Source organism: Amblyomma maculatum, chromosome 2 (genome assembly GCF_055883805.1).
Source record: "Amblyomma maculatum isolate TAMU_Amacu chromosome 2, ASM5588380v1, whole genome shotgun sequence".
In the NCBI taxonomy this organism is placed as follows: Eukaryota; Metazoa; Arthropoda; class Arachnida; order Ixodida; family Ixodidae; genus Amblyomma; species Amblyomma maculatum.
The window spans coordinates 90,216,240-90,239,318 of record NC_139345.1 but is presented as its reverse complement, the minus strand read 5'-3'; the positions used below and the strand labels follow the sequence as shown (position 1 = coordinate 90,239,318).

Here is a 23,079-nt window from a genome sequence, read left to right as displayed (position 1 = left end):
CATGGGCTGCAGACCTGCCGTGGTGTTCGGGGGCAGGAAGAGCAACTCGACAGACGTCAGCTTCACGCTGACGCTGTGTGCTGTGCAATTGTCGAGGACTAGAACCACTTTCCTCTTCTTTTGCTCCATTAGGCCGTCAAATTCAAGCAGCCATTCCTGAAGCAGGTCGCGAGTCATCCACGCTTTCTTGTTATTCCGATAGCGGACCGGAATGTGTTGGTTCCTGAAGCAGTGGGGCCTCTTCGATTTCCCAATCACAAAAGGCTTCAGACGCTCGCTACCGTCCATGCTGGCGCACAAAAACACAGTCACTCGGACCTTGCTGTGCTTCCCACCGCTGCACGGATCTCCTTTGAGAGCGTGCGTCCTTGAAGGCAGCATTTCGTAGAAAAGCGCTGTCTCGTCCCCATTGAAAATGTCCTTCTGTTCATAGCGCTCCAACAGCTCGGGCAGTTTCGTCGCCAGCCACTCGTCTTTCGCCGACACGTCCAGCGAGGCAGCCTCCCCGACCACGTTTCTATAAACAATGCCGTGGCGATCTTTGAATCTTTGGATCCATCCTCCGCCGGGCTCGAAGTTTTCTCGTCCCAGAAGAAAAGCGAATTTCTTCGCCTTTGCACAAAGAATCGGTCCTGTGATGGGAACATTCTGGTTGCGAGCGTTCAGAAACCACTGGTAGAGACTCTTCCACATCACTGTACAAAGGGTCTCTAACCCTCTTTCGCTGGTCGTCGTGGCCGCTGGAGCCGGCTTTCTCGAGGACATCTGCAGCCTTGATTATGGTTGAAATCGTCGACTGCGAAAGCCCATACTTTTTAGTGAGGCTTCCCACCTTGAAGCCCTGCCGAAAATCCTGGTGAATTTGGTGCTTCACCTCGAGAGAGATCGCCTTCCGCTTAGTCGGCGCCATCTTCCACGTACAACGGCCAAGGACGCGCTCCCCTTCTCCCCACCTTCTCTCTTCAGCGATTGCGATGATGATGGCGCTCGCTTCCAAAGGCCGTACGCATCGCCTCCTTGCGGATTTCTCCACAACGGTCTATTTGAGGCACTTTTCGCGTCATTCTAATCAAATAATTTTATTTTTCGCAAATATTTATACGAAATTTGCTAGTAAATATTTTCCAGGCGGTCAAAATTCTATCGTATCCGATATATCGGCGATAATCGTATCGTTATATGTGGTTTATTTTTACATAGGGGCAATGGGAAAATTGATAAATCTAAATTATTTGATCGTTATAACCGATATATCATTATATCTGGTATCGTTATAAGTGGATTACACTGTAGATACGCGTGCGTAGGCTTCTTTGGGGTCACAGCGATGTGGCGCTAGTATGTCGGCGGGAAGCACTCTGCTATCAGGGGTGCACCGTATCACACTACACTTCTATGTTACAGAGCACATTTGGTGCCGTGTTTTATGTATCAGTTGTTGATATATTGAAATATTTTGCGATCTCCTTTGAGTTTGATATATATGCAGTTGACTATGCAATGGCGCAACCATGAAAAGGAAGAGGGGAAAAAATATTGTTATGACGCGCTCGCAGTTTGTTTCCAGCCAAAGGATAGGAAATGGTAATATACTGTTAAAAATTGTAAACGCAACAATTAAATTGGCAATGTTTGAAAGGCAGCACACCGGAAATGCGCACCACTTTGTCAGCGTCAGCAAAGCCTCTGATGTGTTACCCATGCACTCTCCCATGCAGCAGTGGCAGCCATAATTTCCATCTCATCACTAATTCACATTTTGGGCTGCCCAGCCCTGTGCTGGTTCATTCTTTCTTCTTTTTTTTACTTTCCCCCTACTTTACTCAATTCTTTGACTGCCTTCTCATTATAAGTGGTCTGTAACACCTTCGTTCCACATCCATATCTATTCTTATCCTCTTCTTTGTCCTAGCGCAACTACTATTGCACCATGTGGCTCCAAGGTCACCAATAACTTAAATGCTCGTAAGCCTGGTGATGAAGGATGCTGTAACTATCATGAGCACCAAGATAAAAAGTATTGGTTATATCCCTACATTGATTCTGAATTGTATAATGTGAGTTACTTTCAGAAATGGATGAAGTGAAAAAAAAGACTCATTATGTTTGTGTAAAATGGTAATAGCAATATCGAATACACAGAAATTCTTGTGTAAAATTATAGGAAAGCCATTTAGTATACATCAAACTTCAGTTTGCTAGTCATTGTTTGGAGTATCGAGCTGTGCGCCATGCCCCTGCAAGTGGCATTTCTCTTAGCGGCATCAATTCTCTTGCGTGGAGACTTGTTGCCTGCACGGCCTCGTTGCACCTGCTAGCATTGTGAAACTGCCTGATGGCATGACGATTTGACCACGGCCTTTTGGCTCTTGTAGTCATATCCCAAATGCACACCGCTTTTCAGGGGGATCCAGCCTACTAATTAATTAAGGTATAGTGTCGGTCTTTGGCTAGCATGCTCGTCTTGCTTTGCTACTAGGGATGTTGCAGAAACCAGTTATACCTTAGTTTTAATTACAGTATTCTTTCTATAGTGCCCTGGTAACAGGGTGGGACAGCTTCTAGTTCCGAAGCACCTTCTGTTGCGGCTTCGATGCGATGTGGGTTAAGCCTAGCAAAATCTAGTGAGCGGTGCGCAGCCAACACCCTGGTTAGTGCCATGTCTTTTAAAATGTGTTTTATTAGCATGGGTGCCTGCTTTTAGTTTAAAGATAAGCCTACCTATTGCCATTCTTTTGTATATGAGACTATACACAACCTTTATTAGATACAAGTTTGACTGTGTCAAGATATACCTTGAAATGAAAAAGAGTACATGCCAGGTGTTCCAGCTAGCTTATGATGTTTTACATAGGCTAGGGAAACCAGTTGCATACAGCTGCCAGCAGCCTTGCGTACCACAGGCAATTTTTGGTTCTGGAAATAATGAATTAGTTATTTAGGTTAGTTTTTTTTTTTAATTTGCTTAATATTGGCTTTAGACAATAATGTGGCTTAACGGGCTGCAGCCATCGCCAACATATCAGCCTAATGCTGGAACTGGGCCACAAAGATATGACCGTAGGGAATTTTGGCTCTCTCAATCCACGATTGAGAGCACCACAATCGTGGCGCGCAATTGCGCTTGCCACGTGATTGTTTTAATTTTTCGCGGGCTTTCTTGGGAGCCCGGAAAAAAGATATACATGCGACTTTCTATATCGCAAGTAAATGGAATGGAGTTCCAGAAGGTGGTCTCCAGCTTTGCAAATCACATATATTGTCTAAAGTTAACATATAGCAAAATTAGTTATTTCCAAAACATAAATTGATTGCGATGCGCAAGACTGCGGCCAGCTGTATGCAACTAGTTTTTCTGTTCAACCTCAAATATGTACTTTTTTAACCCTTGGCACAAGTTAGCTGGGGCACTGGGTATATCTATAAAAACTGCTGCTCTGAATTTTCATTACACATTAAATGGTATAGAGGGATCGCAACAGCTACGTGCATTGCATTTTCGCATGCTGGGCAAAAATTTACAGTAAAATCTTGTTAATTTGGCCTTCAAGGGACTGGAAAAAATGTTTGAATCGTCCAAAATGAATTAACGGTAGCCTTAACGAAATTCCCAAGAACCATTTTCATCACAGTAATTTCATTTAACGAACACCAGGAGTAGGAACTGAATAAACGTGAACAACGGTACGATAATTTTACATGGGATTTTCGAGGGCATATTCTAGGAGTTCAACATAAGCAACAGTTCGACATATCCAGTGTCAAAGTAAAATTCAGTTCTGAAATCGGCTCAGGAATTGACACACCTGTGGTAAATTTGGTTACCTTTCTTGCATAAACGATCAGAAAACGACTCAAATTGTTGTGCATCTCTTCGTAACTTGCTGCAGGTGGAGACGAGGTGGCTCCAAGTGTTGACATCCACTTTGAGCCTGTGGTGCCGTTGCCCGATTTGGTGGAGCTGCGCACGGGTGAAGAGGATGAGGAGGTGCTGTTTTGCCACCGTGCCAAGCTGTACCTGTACGACAGCCACAACAAGCAGTGGAAGGAGCGTGCCGTCGGCGACATCAAGATCCTCAAGCACAAGACACGCCCCTGTGAGAGAGAGTGTTCCTGCACTCGGGTTTTTTGCACTTCGTTCTGACCCATCATTGTTTGCTGACGGCACAGGCATGATTCACATGTCAAAAGAGATGTGGGAGTTAATGTGTTCAGGGATAGAGCACCCAAGAGCTACTCAAAGTAGTTTGGCTAACCACTGCCTGCACTGCATTTTGAGCGGTTGTTTTACGAAGTTTAGTCGGAATGTTAATCAAGAAAATGGCAGCTAATGCTCGCACCCTATTGGTTGACTTGGCTGTAATAATGGCCTTAAGGGGTGACATGGGTCTTAGAAACCAAAAAAAAATCTTAAAAAAAAATTGATTTTCTTTTACCCCGCACCTCCACCACAACTGTTACGTACTCAGTACATAACGGAGGTGTTTATTGGTAGTCTAAAGCGCTGCGAGTCACGCAAGGAACACCAGCACACATCACTGTGTCTTCCGTTTCTTCTTCTTCTCTCCAGCCTCTTCTTCCTTTCCTGACGCCCCGAAGCATGTGACAATATTATTTTTGAAGTCTGCAGCTAGTTCTGCACCTGTCTGCAAAAATTCATTGTTCTAATTTCAGTATTTTGCCCCCAAGAACTATTTCTATTGTTGACCGAATTTGAACCGAAAATGATGCCAAAATGGCAATTTTTCTGCTCCGCGCATGTCCTGTCCCACGCATGCTATTGAAAAATTGAAAGTGCAGCTTCCTTTTTCAAATACCTGCCACTGCCATTCTTGCCTGTTTATTTGCCAAAGAAAAAGAAACTTGCCGAGAAAACGTCCCAATTTGAGTCCTGTTCGTTACTCGGGGGCACGTGATGCAAGGGTGCTATCCGATTGGTTGAATTATATATTTTTAGAAATGGAATGTTGTCCACCACGAACGAAGCCGACACTTGCTGCCAGTTTACATGCTGCATGCCGAACTGAATGTGAGCAATTCAGGAAACATTGCAGTTTCCTATGGGAGCGAGACCTTACCTGGGGCTTGTTGGGCTCTTTCAGATGCAACTGTGTAAATATTTCTCGCTTTCAACATTAAAAAATTACTTTGGTGTTTTCTGGCTTTTTCTCAAAACAGTTTTTTATGTTGAAATACAAGTTTGCCCGAAGGATATCTCAGCAACTAGAGTAGCTGGAGCTGTCATATTTTTTGTATTGTGAAGCTGAAAGTATAATGCATACGATGTTGGAAGCACATTTTTTTTTATTTTCAGCTTTAAATTTTCTTTATTTTATCTTGATTTTCTTGCATAGTTGCCATAGCTGTTCAACAAGCTGCTAAATCTCTAATATTAGCTCAATTGAAAACTGCTTCCAGCGTTGCATTCCTTACACTTTATAGTATCCCACCTGTATATTACAAATTAATTTCTGAGGGGTATTTTATTTCCCTGTTGTTTGGGCAGACAATAACAGTAATTTTCTCATACATGTCTAATAGCTCTCAAACTAATTGTTCCGGAAGGAAAACTTTTGGCTGGTAAATAACAAAATTTGATTTGAGTTCTTTCTGCTGATTTCAAATATTAAGGGGAGGCATGGGCCTTAAAACTAATTTGGCTGGTAAATGACAAAATTAGTTTTAAGGTCCATGTCTCCCCTTAATTTGTTCTATACTTGGCCACAAGTTTGCCTGCTGGTTAGGGCAGGCACCAATGTACAGTCTTTGAAAAATAATAGCACTTCAGGGGTGTTGAAGTTACGAAGTTAAAATAAATGGTTAAGAAATGAGCAGAGAGTAAAGAATTGTTTGGAAAGGAAGAATTGGCTGCCGGTATTATTCATGGAGGTGGCATTTCAGCATGCAGGTATGCGGCAGAGCTGTGTATGAACTTTGAATGTAAGAATGAATTCTCGCTAGTTGTCTATTTTGCTGCCAAATTGCTCAAAAGGAAGTAAGGAAGAGTCAGTATAAACAGTTGCAAATTTCTTCTGTGCCTTTTTCTTTCACAGTGTTGTTACCGTTGGAATTATTTCAACATCTGTGTTTATATCTGTGTGTTCTTTCCCAATTTAGGCTGCTTCCGGGTGCTCATGAGGAGAGACCAGGTGCACAAAATAGCCTGCAATCACTCCATCACTGAGTTTACCAAGCTGTCTCCACTGTCTACTTCTTCAAACTCCCTAACATGGAAAGCACTAGATTTTTCGGAGGGAAAGTCATCTCCAGAGGGCTTTGCAGTCCGTTTTAAGGTAAGGGAAAGTTACGCTTGTTCAATAGGTCACTTTACTCATCAACATAGGACACGCCATTTTGCGGTTACACACTGTAATTTTCATCTATTTTGGTTCTACTTGTGAAATAACTCTTGGCGTATTTTCTTCTCACATGATGATTGTAATTATCTTCAGTGCATTGACATGGAAATACAAAGTACTGTAACGAGGTTTTCATTGTGACAATTTTTTTTCGGTTGAAAGATTAAACCGAAACATTTGACCGTGATTTAACGACATAGTGGAGGGTATTATAAAGGACTTAAGTTTGGATAACTCAAACTAGGAGCGTGTTCTCGGACCGCGGCGGGCTTGCACCGGTGAATTTGGGCGCAGGGTGGGGGGGGGGGGGGGGGGGGGGGGGTCATGTTGAGGAGTGACCCATGAAACCAGTGATCGTTGAAATAGACCTTCCGGAACTGAATTGCTTAGAAAGTGGTGCTTGTGAGCATCTCCGTGGCTGAGTTCTTTATACTCTGCAATAACGAATTAGTATTTAGTCGCTAGCCGAAAGTTCAGACCCCTGATTTTTTGAACGTGCTTGATTATTCCGACTTTTTCGCAGCACCTGATGCATAGAGCACCTGAAATTTTGGCCGCATCAAGACTTTTTCGGACGCCTTATTTCTAATATCCGGTGATATATAGTGGAACATCATTGATTTAGACTTTAGGGTGGCTGAAAATATGATCACATAATGTAAAATTCAAGTGGGAAAAGAACTATCAAAAGCTGCGCTAATATTCTCTGCTGGTTCGTTCAGTGCCCTTGTGTGATTGCGAGCTCGTACCATTCTCGGACACCAACTGCTATTTATAGTCCACGGAACTCGTGTGTGCAGAGTCCTTTCTTCCCGAATATAGAAAAGTCTCGTAATTCAGCCTTTGAAGGATCAGAAAAAATGTTCGAATTACCCAGTAGCCATAAAAACTGCCAGAAAACATTTGGATCACAGTAATTTTATCTAATGAATGCTCTGAACATTGTTGTCTTTACATTTATAACGAAAACTTTGTTCTTTCGCGGTTTTGACAAGCACTTTGCTTTGTGTAACTTTTCCGGGAACGTTTAAAAACTCGTTCAAATTCATGGCCCTTATTGCGGTGCAATGAGCTAGAAGTGGTGCCTCTTCAAAGATGTCCCCGCTGTGTTTTGAGGATGCTTCACTACTTGGAGGTCTATGGAACTACTTGAAGCATGAGGTATATAACACTATTTCCCGGTTGCTACGTTTGAAATTTCGGCAAATTGTAGTCTTATAATACATTTCGCGATAAACCGGAGATGTTCTAACGATGGTTTGTGACTTGAAAAACTGATGAGCGGCGCTCAGTCCTCCACACAGGTACATGAGTTCTTTTTGCAATGCCTTAAGGGCATTGGGATGGAGCATTTCATAACTACAGCTATTTGCTTGCATACTAGCGGGCTCGGTCTGGGGAAAGCAGCATGAGCAAAAACGAGAAGACTGCAAGCCATCGCGATGGCTTCCCCACATGTCACTGGTGTAAGGGGGCAAAGCACCTGGAAACTGCCCAAGGAAGCGATCTCTGCTTTGCTTACCACGGCCTTCTACGAACCAGATTTGCTGCTGAATATTCCGCGCTTGGGACAGTGCAAATGCAGACTGAATTTTGTGAGGACTAAAAAGGGAGCTGTTCATGCTCGATGTCTGTACGCTAATTTACATTTTTGTGTAGTAAAGTCTCAATTCTAAATGCCTTTGTACCTCATTCAACAGTTAAATTTTTCAAAATGAGGCAGTTCGGATCATGCATTTACGCGAATAATGTGTTTTCTGCATATATTTGAATACATATCTATGATGTTTTGCTGTGTTCGAAAATTATCAAATACAGCGAAAATTTTCGATTTCACTGCACAGTTTTGTGAATAGAAACCTTCTCGGTAGTGTGCTCAAAGCGAAGCACGTCACGAAGCTGGGAAGATACTGTTCTTATTTCATCTCAAATGCTGGCAAGGATCATGCATGTATTCATCAGATACTATTACTGGGGTGTAAATGGTTTTCAGCAGTTTTATTGGGGATAATTCAGACTTTTGGTTAATTCAGACATTTTTTCTGGCCTCTTGAAAAAAGCGATATGACTGCTTCACTAAGTTTCGTGCTGGTCCTTCCTGTACAAAACACCAGTATACAGAATCCTGTATAAAATTTATACTGCATTCTTCAGTAGGGTATACTCTTCTGTCCAATTCTAGTTTAATGTTTTTTGCAAATACCATGTGAATTCCGAAATAAACAAGACGAACAGTTCTTGCTATTTTTAAATTTTTCTTTTTTTTTTAATTGATCAGGTATTCGAATTAGATTTGATATTCATTCGAAAGCATTTTTTTCCCGATATTCGTATTTGAAAATGTCAATATTTGCGCACCCCCAAGTGCATAGCTTTTTGTTAGAGTTACCCTGGTCTAGGTGCCTCCTGTATCACTGCATTCATGTCGATGCTAATTGTAATCATGCTATAACGAATTCAGCTGAAATGTGTGGTTCTTTCTTGCATTCAGTAAGGATAATAGACATTACTTCTTCCTTTTCTGTTGCTGGAGGTGCTGTGTTTATCAGCTCATCCCCATTCTTTTTCATAGTATTGGTCACAAGAAAAAAAAAAAAGAAAAATTGGCAGGAAATGCTAAAATCTTCTTGATTTTAAATAACAGACAATGCACCCAAGGTGAAAAGGGTGTCTTCACATATTGGTCTTTTATTTTTATTTTTTTTAACGTTGACATTGTTGCACAGCCATGCATCAGTAGGGATAACTACTTTTTTTCCTTTGCTTGTTTTATGTTGCCCTCACAAAGAATGTGGAAACTATGGACAAATTTGCGAAGATATTCGAGGAATGCAGACTGGCGGTTGTGGCCAGTGGAAGCCAACCAGGTAAGGTTTGAAAACTGCTTGTGTTGTTTCAGCAGATTAATCGCCAAGGTTACCTACTCATGTTTGGCCAGATGTGACCGGACAGCCTTGCTCTGGCTTGTGTTGCTTGGAAAGAGAGCTAAATAACCCACACACTGCTGCTTTTATTTTCTGCGGCCCGCCAATATCTGTGTATGTGTGTGTGTGTGTGCGTGCATGTAATATAAGGCCTCTCTCTCTTTCCTTTTTTATCTTGTTCTATCTTTGTAGCACCAAGTAAGTGCGTTACGGCTCCCAGTCTACTGAAAACCTACCGTAGGCCAGGCTAGGTTGACGCATCTAGAAACCATGTCACTCATAACATCACATGCTGGAATAAAGTTAATTGAAGAGGGCATTTATAATGTGAATAAAAGGTTGGTGTCTGGTCTCAAAAGACTTAGTGATTGACTTTATGTAAAGAAAAGTCCCTGTGTCTTGGCTGATATTCAAACCCATGACCTTTGTCTTGCCAGCCATGCACGCTACCGACTAGGCTACATAGGCACGTCGACTTGGCTGAAGTACAAGGAGACTTATATATGGTGTTCGCTTAGCTTAGTGTTACTGTTGACAAAGAGCAGTAAGTGTTGAGCGTGTGAAGAGAAACTGATGAAGGAAGTCGCCAATGCTATTGCATTGCACCATGGAGGCAGAGCCTAAGTGTCTCTCATGAGTTTTTCTTATGTGAAAGTGTAATTTTTGAGGCACTTATTTTGTTCTTCAGCATGGCCTACAGGCATGGGTTAGGTGCACAGCCTTTACCAGTCAGCTCCCTGATATTGGTAGTTTACTACAGTTGAACCTTTGTTCATATTATTAATTTCCTGTATCAAACTCTTCCTAAACATTTTTAACAGACATGCAATTTCTCGTTTCATTTTAAAAACCAATGTGGCATTGACTTCTCCATGGCTTCAATCTCGCTATAGGCATTAGCCACTTGAATGTGCTAAATAAAAATATAATGAGTGGTGATTAGTGAGTGGTTATCAACGTAAATATAATAATTTTACAGTGGATTGTGTCTGCCATAGCTAAAAGTTCGTTCCTGTTTTTTTATATATACATATTTTGGAGTCCTTATCTTTAGGAATGCTTGACAGCATTTGCTGAAGCACCTGGTATAAATAGTTTGTGTTCTCAAAGCATGAAGTCTTCTGGATTTTTTGTGTGTTATTACTCGTCAGTTGATGTAATCAGTTTTATTCAGCTGTTGCCTCAAAGTTTCTTGCTTCTCGTCTGCTATGCATCTCAGTTGGCATCAATATTATTCATGCAGCAGGCTCGGAGAGGAATGGTGAACTGGAAGGAAAGCAGTCTGAAGAAAACGCCAAGAAGGAAGATGAAGAGGAGGAGGAGGAAGATGTAGATGACGAAGAGGAGGAGTACGATGATGAAGATGATGAGCATGGGGAAGATATTATGTTTGAAAAGAGGGTCACCCTGGCTGTGCAGAAACCTGGCGGAGGCACTTATGAGGTGAGCTCCCGTGTCTTTAAGCGTTAAGAACTGGACGCGCATTCTTGTCAAAGCTCGTGAACAGGGCCGGAAAAAAAATTCGAATTAGTATTCAAAGTTCAATTTAATAAACCTGTTTTGTGCCGCAGTTTCGATACAAATTTCTTGAAGGCATAAAAGGTAAATTTTGGCAAACTAAAAAAAAAAGTTCTTTTTTTACTTGTTGCAGAAACGTGAAAGGTATTTGGTGAAGGGGTTGGGGGGGAATGTTTCTCTCTGCAAAGACCCGGGTGTACGGACATTCATTCAGCACATACGATGTTTCAGCATCTGGAGTGCCATTCTGACCTCCAGACTGATGCTTCTGGAGTGTATATTTTATTCACTGGCTTGCACAGACACGTTGAGACAGTCATTTCGTTCTCTTTTAATTGTGATATTCATGATTATTTGCTTGGGATAACTCAAATGCATCTCGCCCCTCTGTGGTGGCCAGCGGTTAGGGCACTCAGTTGCTGATTCCAAGGATGCTGGTTTGATCTTGGCCATTGGTGGCTGCTTTTGTTCGAAGGGGAAATCCAGGGCGCCTGTAAGCTGTGCAATGTCATTGCGTGTTAAGAACCCCATGAGTCGAAATTTCTGGCAGCATCCCTCACTGCTGATGTCAGTTTGGGATACTAAACCCCATAAAGAAAACTAAGCCATTGCGTCAAGATCGGTCCCGTGAAGTGCGGACACATAGATGGCCGTTATATCACGTCAGATGCCCACGCCCACGCTGCTGATGGTCCACAAAGCAAGCCAAACCAGCTGCGCTACTTTGTGCCGACCTGCTGCTTGCACGTCTCATGCCTGTCAGCCCACAAGAGGATGTGACAGTACGGAGGGTTGCTTGACTTCCGCAGCATTGCTGGGTTTCGTATTAGGCAAAGGTTCCCGCTCAGTGTCAGTCACTGCACCAACATGTGAAGCTTGCGATAATTTTGCTGTGATGACATTTATACCTCCAGGCATCAATCAAGATTTCAAGATAATCTGTTTGGTCAGAAAATACTTTGAGGATTATATAAACTGCAGACCACCAGTGGGAAGCTGCTTGGCTCCTCAGAAAATCTGGAGTGATGCGATGCTTCGAGATACGAGATTTTGAGTTAATGAAGCATTATAGCACTACTCTTGCCGCTAGTTTTGCTGGTGCTATTTCTAAAATCACCTGTATTAACTCCACTAAAATAAAATGTTACGGGAAGGTTTCAGGGATGCGTGTATCGATGCCACTACTTCCTCTATACGCTGCCTTGGCTACAGCCGGGCCAAAGAAGAGCGACGAGTGTGCTTACGGCTGCCTCCAGTCCAGTCAGGCATTGACGAAGCGTCAAAAGCATGTTGCTCTGAAACTACATGTCAAGCATCGATATCGCTTTTTATCCCTACTTCACTGTGCAGAGGGACCCCTGCTTTGATTTGTGGTGAAATTGGTATTGGGCATTCCCACATGGCTTCCCGAATCTTCTAATTACCCGGGCTGGTGCAGGCCACTGTATCAAAATATTTGGTCAAAATTACATTAGAAATTACGGGATCGGGGAAATTATCCAGTGTTTGGAATCGACCAGTTTCAAATTATCGAGGTTTTGCTGTACTGTTTGCACTTGAAGGGCTGTGGCCCCCCATTTTCCTTCTGAATTTTTTATGCAAAGCAACTTTTCTACTCAGTTCTCTGACCACTCAAGTGGAAGTGGATACTTGTTCCGCATTGGATGATGCAATGCCTGGTGTACTGTTGTAGGTAGTTTTGTTTTCTACATGATTTTGTTGGTGCAGCCATCTCGGTATGAACAAAGAATTATTGTGCCATCGAATTCCCAGTACTGCTGTGTTCAGCTTCACTTTTCTTTTTCTTCCGTTTTATTTCATATGCGAAGTGGGCGCAGTTGACGGCAGTTGAAATGAGAAGCTTAGCAAAATCGGGTGCAGTGGGTGCCTTGCAAGTATTTGACTTCTTTCTTTTTTCTTTCCTCTGCTCTTTCTATAGCACCTGGGCATGGGCAACCTACGCATGGTGTATGATGACTCGTGCTATGGGGCGCGCATCCGGGTCATAGCAGACGACGGGTCCCTGCTTTGCGATACCATTGTTGCCGTGCAGACGTGCCTGCGCACGGAACGCCTGCAGGCCTTCTGGACAGCGGTGGACATGTCTGTTGAGCCCAATACCCGGCGACACTTCCAAGCAACTTTCAGCTCGTCTGCAGCTATTGCAGAGTTTAGCCGGATGTTTTCAGAGGTAAGGCCCGCACAGGGTTTCGTTGTTCCGAAGCTGCTGTAAGCCAGGAGCTTTTGAACTGGGCCCCGTGGGGGTGCTCTTTCTATTATTAGCAGAAATTAGGTGTCTTTTCTGGGAGGTGCGAGCCTGCTTTTTTTTTTTTTTTTTTTGCGGCCATTTTAGACAGCAAGAGATGCAAGCCAAGACAGAGTTCCTCTGCATTACTTTGAAGCCATTGTGGTTTGCTTTCTGGGGCAAAAAAAAATTTTAAAAAGTCTAGTCACTGGTGTGGGCTATGAGCGATTCTGTGAACTTTAGACTTCTGCTCAGATTTTACCTTGTAGGGTTGGTTCTTGGACATGCGTCAAGATATTTGTGTTCTCTGTCCATGAAAAGGAACCCACTGAACTGCCATCACATGGGGACACGTGCTCGAATCAGTGCGGCCCTTTCATCGCCATTAAATTTGGGCAGGGGACTTTAACCAAAACTTCTTTTTCAGAACTATGTCGCAACATGCGAAATGGAAGAATCTGCATTTGTCTTTTTTGCTTAATTTTGATGTTTTTACTTCTATTTGTACATCTTAAAATTTACTGTCTATGTTGTGTATGGTTTGGTGAACTGTGAGTAATGAGGTCCTACCCACCGTGGAGCTGGTGTGGTGTTTGTTTACTGAAACAAAAGTTGCGGGATCACATTTAGTGCAGGTGAAACGCACTAATGCCCATGTGCTCTTTGAGCGTGGGTGCACAGAAAAGGGTCACCGAGGACAAATCAATAGGTTACTGCAGTCTACTGTTAAAGGGCTTACCCTTGTTTGAAAATGACTTGTTAGCTTGAGACGAAGTGCAGCTATTGGCCTACTTTGTCTCACAAGCACACTACAGTAGCGAAAACAACTTTTTTATTATTATAATTATTTTATTTTTTCACTCGAGTCTTTGAGGCTAGACACTTATCTCATAACCATACTCATGGAGTCCTTTTCTGCCTTTATTGACTGGTGAGGGAAGAAAGAGTTGTTTCTAAAATCAATTTTCTCAGCAGTAAATGAGTATTTTGCTGCCAGATTAAGGGGGGACCCAAGTCTTTGCAGCCGAAAATCATTCAGAAAATCGGATTTTCAATCTTATCGTTTTCGCGATTCTGAGATCTTTCCGCAGCTATCTCCGAAGTTTTGTTGAAAAAATATTGCCTAATTTGCGTGTTACAGCGTTCCAAAGATGAGAATCTGCGCGTGTGGCCCTTTAAACTGAGGTTAAATCGCGCTGAATTTCGATCTCCCGCAGTTCGAGAAACATGCGATCCGCGGGCATAATCTTGGTGTCGTTCGAAAGATCGCGATTCAGGCCATTCCTGTATCTCGGTTGGTGTCCATAGGCGAGCCCACCGAAGCGGAAAACAAAGGGCGTGAAACACGCCCTGCTATTGGACTCCCACCGCACGTGAGCAAAAGGCGAGCTTTGGTTGGCTGGCGGCGTCGACTGCTTGCGGTCCGGCGCCATTTTGAAAAGGTCTCTCCTTTAGGCCTAGTCGGCCTAGCGCGCAATATTGAGATTCACGCTTCGTTATTAGCCTAAAAAAAAGTAGTGAGAGGAGATAAAAGCGCCGGGGACGCTGCATCGCCGCATCTGGTTATCTGCAATCAATGACGAAGTGCCGACGCTCCGCGTCGAGTCCGCGATGGCCTGATAACGGCGTAGCATAGCCGGTCGTGCTCAGTGCGATAGCGAGGAGCGGCACGATCTGCCGCGTACGGAACCGTGGGGGTGCAGATGAGCAAGTGCAGCTTTCAACGTCGGGATAGATCGCCCTGTGAGGCAGTGCCGCGACCAGCCGCAGCGGCAGTCGCGAAGCGGCGTCCCGCGACACGCGGAACATAGAGAAGATTGTGCGGAATCCCAAATCTTGTCGAAATAAACTTTGTTCTGAATGCTACGCGGTGCAAGACGAGCAACGGTCGCTTATCACTAGTTGCAGGCCGACTGCGTTTACTGCATGAACGTGAAAATGGCGATCGCGCGCCAGAACTTGGCACCAACTTTTACGGAGGTCACGATGCAAATGCACTCGTCTTGGTGGCGGCCTCCGCACCATGCGTTCCGTTCGCCGGAAATTATTCTTTGAGGGCGAATTATATCGATGGTAAATGATGCATTGGCATCAAAAGCTGGTCAGAACCCACTTTAATATTAAAGTTAATGTTAGCTTTAGTGCTTCAGAAATTTATCAACACGTTTTTCCTCAATTTCTCGAAATCAAAATATTGAGGACGGTACATGTTTGGAGGTGCGATATCTCTGGTTCTACTTATGATATTGCTGTAATTCCTTTTGCACCAGAAAGGTAGACTGGAAATGGAAATGGAGAAATGGAAACAGGACATTCAATCTTGATTTTTGCATTCTCTATGTGTTCTAAATTGATTTGATATGCCAGTTTTTATTATAACTCTTGTAGTTTTATTGATAGCTCACCTCCAAACAAAGAACATAAAGTGCTCAGTATCTTCAGAACTAAATGGCTTACGTAAAATTAATGTGCATATTTGAAATCAGCACAAAAAGCTGCATAAATGGTACAACTTTCATCGAAATCTACCTGTAAATAAAAAATATTGTCTTAAGACCAGGGTCCCCCCTTAATGTCACATAGCCACAGAAAGCGAGGTTGCTACTTCTCACTGATAACAGTAATTGTACAAAGTTGACCGCAGCGTCTGTTTAGAGAACCTGAGCTGGTTGAAATTTGGAGTCCTCCACCACGCCTGAAAGTCTCGTGAAGAGTCATACTTGCCGTATCTTTTTCTGCTTTATTTATGACTATTGTGCCCAGTATTCATTGCATGTCAACATTTTATTTATGAATGTTGTGCCTAGTATTCATTGCGTGTCGACAGTGCTCCAAAGATTGGGGCAGTATTCAGAGTTTCGTAGTCTTCAGTCTCGCCTAATCGGTTTTAACACCAGAGGTAGATACGGCGGCCCAGTTTCAACAATTTGGCCTATTTTTATTGTGTTAGACAATTTGGCAGCTCCTAAACCTAACAAGGGATTCTGATTTGTTGTGCAAATGGCTCAGTGAATTTACTGCCGAAGAAAGAAGTGCCAAACAATGGCATTCCGCAGTTCTTGCAGTGCCTGCATAGAGGTCCAATCACAACAGCAACTCGTGTTTAATAGTTTTCTTACCATTACCCAGAGGGAAAACTGCAGCGCTGCACTTCATCTACCATAGATGTTCCGACATGCCACGTGATCTGGGACGGTCGGAAGTCTTCCATGATTAATCTATTTACTCGCATAATGCTCGCACTTTTTTCGCTAAAAATTAATGTTAAGTTGGGAGGTGCAATAATTATGCGGGGAAAATTTTCGAGCAATTGTTTTTGAGCGCTAAAGGCAAATTTAAATGGGTGCAAATTGGGATTCATAGTTCAGCCACTGTGAATATAACCAAAACATTACTTTCAAGCAGAACTTACCCTAGTTATAAAAGTACAGGGTTGCCAAAAGCACAAATTGCTAAAGCACTTTATTTACCGCACGCAGCCTCATCATCACTCCCCGCGTTTCGTGGTATAATGCTCACAGCAGACCATACAGTTCTATTCTTGATCAGAGACTTGATCCGAGTCCATGTTGACACTGCAATCACTGTCTCCGTACTACGCAGGACTCGTTGACGCCGAAGTGCTGGCAGCGCGGTTGCCATGCTGTAGCCCGTACTCGAAAGCTTTTCAGCTTAAAAGTAGCTGTATAACTTGCATACCACCCCACCGTGATGCGGCACCAAGAACACTGTAGATGGTGGAACAAAGCAAGCAACACGGACGGAACGAAGAGACAATGACAATGAGACGCAGAGACAACTCGCAAAATGGCGACGACTACGAGCATCATGGAGGTAAACGAAAAAAAAAAAAAAAAGACTAGCATTACTGATGATGATCTACCCGAGCACGCTATCGCCGCCTGGTAGCGCATGCACACAAGGCCAGCTAAGTTCAGTAGCGCTCCAAAGATGGTGCTTGTTACTACTAGCAGGCGACTCTTGCGGTGGTAAAATTGTTGGTACGATGATTATGCCCAAGTTGGGGGTGCGAGCATTATGCGAGTAAACACTGTATAGAGTGGCTTTTATGAGCCGCCTCATTCAAAAAACTCTTTCTGCGTATGTGCACCAACATACCATTTCTTTGAAAAGGACACTTGGGCTGTTCTTGGGGATGTGTGTAGGAAAGTTCCTTGGTTATGGATAAGGTGGGAAAGTGGATGGTGAGAGGAACTCTGCAGTCGACTTCTGAACTGTTATTGCCATGTTTCATTACAGCCTAGGCTAGAAGAGGTTGCCTGTGTCAGTGGCCTAAAAGCCATTATATTGTTAGCTGTATTCGCTGTTCGTGATGAGAATGAAGAATGCAACAGACTCTGAGAAGACGACGACGCTGAGTGTTGTGAAATCGGTGCCCTCTTCAACGTTAGTTGTGCGGACAGCTTTGGGACTGTAAATCATGCTTAACAGCATGATTGCAGCTGATCTGCAACCTGAATTCGCCGCTGTGTTACACAAGCTTTTGTTTACCTACAGTGACCTTTTCGACTTCGGTACCCGCCCATTGGGTCAAACGACAGTTGTCACCCACCGCATTGACACCGGTGACGCCAGTCCTATTCACAGGCGGCCCTATCGCGTTTCGCTTGCCGAGCGACGCGTCATTCAAACAGAGGTCGAAAATATGTTAGCGAACTACATAATCGAGCCTTCCAGTAGCCCCTGGGCATCCCCTGTCGTGTTGGTCAAGAAAAAGGATAACAGTTGGAAATTCTGCGTTGACTACCGTCATTTGAATAAGATAACCAAAAAAGATGTATATCCTCTTCCGCGCATCGACGACGCGCTTGATAGTTTGCATGGAGCCAGCTACCTTTCATCCATCGACCTTCGTTCCGGCTACTGGCAGATTTCTGTCGACAAGAGAGACCGAGAAAAAACAGTGTTCATCACCCCTGACGGCCTTTACCAATTCAAAGTCATGCCTTTTGGCCTATGTAACGCCCCTGCAACTTTCGAACGGATGATGGACTCATTGCTGCGCGGCTTCAAGTGGACGATTTGTCTTTGTTACTTAGACGACGTCATTGTTTTCTCATCCACTTTTGACAGCCACCTCTCTCGCCTTTCTACCATTCTCGAGCTATTCCGCTGCGCCGGCCTTCAACTCAACTCAAAGAAATGCAGTTTCGGCCATCGGGAAATTAAAGTGCTTGGTCACTTGGTTAATGCTTCCGGTGTTCAGCCTGACCCTGACAAGATACGTGCCGTCAGAGATTTTCCCACTCCGTGTTCATCCAGCGATGTTCGAAGCTTTATTGGCCTATGTTCTTATTTCCGATGATTCGTCCCGAACTTCGCAGTCCTTGCTCGTCCGCTCACCCAACTCCTCAAGAAAGACGTTTCATTCTATTGGGGGCCTGAACAAGTTGCAGCTTTCTCAGAGCTTATTGCTGCTCTAACTACGCCACCAGTCTTGGCCCACTTCAACCCTTCCGCCAATACTGAACTCCGTACCGACGTAAGTGGCCATGGAATATGAGCTATACTCGCTCAGCGACAGCACGGCCGTACAAGGGTGATTGCGTATGCTAGCCGCCTCCTCTCAACACCCAAACAAAATTATTCTATTACAGAGCGGGAGTGCCTGGCGCTTGTCTGGGCTATTACGAAATTCCGCCCTTATTTGTTTGGCCGCCATTTTACTGTGATAACAGACCATCATGCCTTGTGCTGGCTTTCCTCTCTCAAAGATCCTACTGGCCGTTTGGGGCGCTGGGCGCTACGATTACAAGAATACACCTTTTCCGTAGTCTACAAGTCTGGCCAGCTTCACCAAGATGCAGACTGTTTGTCACGTCATCCCGTCGACTCCCCTAGTCCTACAGACTCTGACGATGATGCATATGTTTTGTCTGTCTCCGCCTTTGCCAACATTGCCAAGGAACAGCACTTAGATCCTTCTCTGCATTCCATTATCCTCCGTCTTACCTCCGACCGCCCTGACCCATCTCTCGCCTTATTTGTGCTCCACGAGAACACCCTATACCGACGTAATATGCGACCAGATGGCACAGACCTTTTGCTAGTCGTTCCCCAACACCTGTGTTCCACCATCCTTGAACAGTTCCATGATGCTCCCACGGCTGGCCACTTGGGTGTCTCTTACACATACGATGGCCTGCGCCGACGTTTCTACTGGCCGGGGCTCTACCGCTCTGTCCAGCATTACATTGCCGCATGTGAACTGTGTCAGCGTCTGAAGAAGCCCACAATTTCGCCTTCAGGTCATATGCAGCCGATACCCATACCAACTGACTCGTTTTCCCGTATAGGCGTTGACCTCCTTGGCTCCTTTCCAGTTCCCACCTCGGGGAACAAATGGATCGCCGTCGCCACCGATTACGCTACTCGGTACGCTATTACCCGAGCCATCCCGACCAGCTGCGCCACAGACGTCACTGACTTCCTTCTAGAAAACGTAATTCTCCTTCATGGTGCTCCTCGCGAACTGCTAACTGAGCGTGGCCGCTGTTTCCTGTCGCGAGTGGTTGACGAAATTCTCCGTTCGTGCTCCGTCCGCCACAGCTTTACCACCGCATATCACCCCCAGACCAACGGCCTCACGGAACATCTAAACCGTACCCTCACAGACATGCTGGCCATGTATGTGTCTGACGACCATTGAGATTGGGACATTCATCTCCCCTTTGTCACATTCGCCTGCAATTCATCTGTCCATTCTACCGCTGGGTACTCCCCATTTTATTTATTATTTGGCCGACACCCGTTACTACCCTTCGACACCTCTCTACCCGCGGCAGACGCCACCAGTACTTACACCAGTGATGCCGTCACCCGTGCTCATGATGCCCGCCGGATAGCTCATGCCAGGCTCTCTGTATCCCAAGACTCTCAAAAGATCCGGTACGACAGCTGCCACCGTGATGTCCACTACACTCCTGGGTCTCTCGTTTTGCTGTGGCTCCCTCCCGTGCCATCGAGTGGGCTTGTGTGAAAAACTTTTGCCCCGTTATACTGGCCCTTACAGTGTTTTGCGCCCCATGACCGACGTCACCTACGAAGTTGAATCTGTGGTTCCGAAGTCCCCGTCCGCAGCTCCAACCTCCGAAATAGTGCACGTGTTCCGTCTAAAGCCCTATCATCAACGTTCTATTTCGCTAACATAGACCGCACCGGGACTGTGCTTTTCCCGTGGGGGGGTAGTGTTAGCTGTATTCGCTGTTCGTGATGAGAATGAAGAATGCAACAGACTCGGAGAAGACGACGCTGAGTGTTGTGAAATCGGTGCCCTCTTCAACGTTAGTTGTGCGGACAGCTTTGGGACTGTAAATCTTCCACGTAACAATATGCAGAATCGTCATCATGAGTTCATTCATGGCAATATCCATATGCTGCGTTTGTTAGCGTGAACACAGCCTTCACTTAGTTGTGGTAGGACAGGTCTATTTATTGTTGTTTTTCTTCTTGCGAAAATTGGGAAACTGTGTGTTTAGCGATGTTTCAGATGGCAGGTCGTCATGGCGATTTGCTGGTTTGGCACTGCAGCGAGCGTGCTTTGTGTGGCAAGTGAATGTTGGTTGCAGATAATATTTGCTCGAGCTAAATATCAGATGCGGAGCTGTGTTACTAGTGCAATAGCACTAATCCAGAGGTTCAGAGCCTAGCAAAATCCCCTAATGCCTGTCCATGTGTAGTGCTTTCAGGCAAAAAAGAAAAAGTCTGAAGAGAGCAGGTTCAAAATTGGGTATTTTTCGTGGGAAGCGAGTGCGGAAGGTCATAGTTATCGCCACAGATATTCGGCCCACGTGGAAACAGCACCATCTGTGCTTTCTCACATCACAATCGATTTGACTACATTACAACTTTACCATTTTATTGCCGTCGCCTGCTGTTGCAGCCATCATGTATCATTGCAAAGCCGTGGGTATGTGCTGTATTAACAAGATAGCATTAATGGTCCCGTTACTCCAGAAAATCCAGCAGCGTTCTGAGCGAATACTCACTGGCATGGTTTGTGTCTTAGGCTTGTGTGATGGCCAATTAGGCAGGAGCTTCCAAGATGGGCTTCTCAATTTTGATGGGAGGATGAGTGGAACCAAACCCTCCAGGACCTTTGCATTCAGAGTCGGGCAAGGTACCACCCCTAAGCCGTGCACGCGCGTTCATATGACTTGGTTAAAAGAGGGGCTTTATATCTATTCCGGGTGGTCGTACATTATAATGTGGCAGCTTCCAACAGTATGCTGAAGAGTATTTTTGATATAATGGAGGAAAAAATTTGAGGATTGGGGATTAAGTCTCAGCATGCTGTACCAAAATGTAGCTATTATATGCTCTTTCATACACTAATATTTGCTTAATCTGTATACATAAAAAAAAAAAATCAGTGCCAACTTTTGAGGGAAAACTTTGAAAAAGCATTCATGTAAAAATGAGAAACAGTGAAAAGTTTTCAGGATGTAATGCCTCTTTTTCTCACTTATGAAAATATGGAATTTAATGCTTGTTGACACGCTGTGAATATGAACTTGTCCAAATTCCAGCTGTGCACAGTACTAACATGGTGTCCCTTCTCACCTTCTTGCAGGCAAAGGATTTGGCCGTGAACAGTTCCATAGTGGAGACCATTGATGAGCCTCCAAGTCGTCCAAAATGAGCTATGATATAAGGCCTTGCTGCTGTTTTTCATTAATTTATGTGACTGATAGTGCTGTTTATTGTGCATTTTAATGGTGATCTACTGCAGGAGCCGCAACTACATTGTGTACTGCGCCAACAATCAGCAGATAATTCTTTTAGGCAATTTTCAAGTCAAATTGTTAAAGTTTAATTGTACATAAAGGCTATTATGAGCCAGCCCCTTGTAGTGTGGATGCCAAATGCCAAAATAAAAGCCACTTGTGATTCACAGTTTTTCTTTTTTTGCTTGTATCCTTGCTATGTTGGTGGTGCACCTGGTTATTTAATTTAGGAAAGCTTAAGTAAAAGCATTGGATATTTTGACCACCAATCCATTTCCACCCCCTTCCCTCTTTCATCCTCCCATGCTGCTTTCATCTCTCCTACGTCTCTAACATGGCGGCACTGCCTTCGCTATGCCAAAGTTTTACTGTTAGGTTGATCGAAAAAATTATATAAAAATTTGAATTAATGAGATTTTATTGTATTTGAAGCAAGCCATATGCACGAGGCATGCGCATTTAACATTCTCAGTTCAGTAATGACATTGGAAATCGTATCTTTTGGATGGAAAATGCTCAGCTTGTCGCTTAAAGAAAGTTGAAGATGTAATTAAACAGCATGAATATAAGCATTATAAACCACCATGCACAATTTCTCCATGACAGAAAGTTGTCCACTGTAAAGCTCTCCTTTTTACCGAAATTATAAGCTAATTATCGCACCAAATTATAAATACCTACGAGGTCTCTTCCTCCCTTGCCTCACAGAAGGGATGAGGAGACGACGAAGTGGGACTGTTTCTGTGGTGCTGCTCGCTGCTATGCCTGTTGCGGTTGTGCTGTGTAGCCTGCACCACAGGTGGGAGGTAGGCTATGAGAACCTGCACCTGGAGCAGCTAGTTCATCATATTAATTTAGTACAAGTGCGCCATGAACAATGAAGCATATCGCACTTGCTGCATAGTTTCTCCCTTTTTCAGGACTGCTTTCCAAATGCTTTGCAAGCTCCCAGTGAAATAAGTTAGATCTGTTATCTCGTCTGCACCTAGACTCTTCGAGATGCGCGTCAAAATTTGTGGGCAACGTGTCCCTGACTCGGGGAGGGGACGACTAACTTGAACCAACAAAACAAAACTTTTAAAACAGCAACGAGAAAGAGATGCATATAGAGGAGAGAGGCGACTACACTACTACAGCAAATACTGGCTTGTACTATATTACGTACATTTGCACGAGATGGTGCGCTACTTGACACTCGCGCTCGTAGCTCTCCTATCATGACTTTCTTTTAAAGCTGAGGCCTTCCTGCACCCCCCGTCGGAGCCTCACCTAGTAAAAAAAAAAAA

At 44.2% G+C, this 23,079-nt stretch overlaps 1 protein-coding gene across 2 annotated transcripts in view; it reads left to right on the top strand.

The window, feature by feature from the left end:
* The window catches only part of LOC146199229 (E3 SUMO-protein ligase RanBP2-like), a 118,417-nt gene extending 96,460 nt beyond the window's left edge, over positions 1–21,957 (top strand). The window contains exons 33-38 of one of the 2 annotated variants that reach the window (XM_084594706.1): positions 3,891–4,097; positions 6,118–6,293; positions 9,148–9,226; positions 10,530–10,726; positions 12,741–12,992; positions 21,640–21,957. In XM_084594706.1, the coding sequence (XP_084450832.1) occupies positions 3,891–4,097; positions 6,118–6,293; positions 9,148–9,226; positions 10,530–10,726; positions 12,741–12,992; positions 21,640–21,708 (980 nt within the window). In that variant the 3' untranslated portion in view covers positions 21,709–21,957. Of the gene's footprint in view, positions 1–3,890; positions 4,098–6,117; positions 6,294–9,147; positions 9,227–10,526; positions 10,727–12,740; positions 12,993–21,639 lie in introns of both variants that reach the window. The other variant, XM_084594705.1, reaches the window with a different exon arrangement.
* Positions 21,958–23,079: the final 1,122 nt, after the last annotated feature.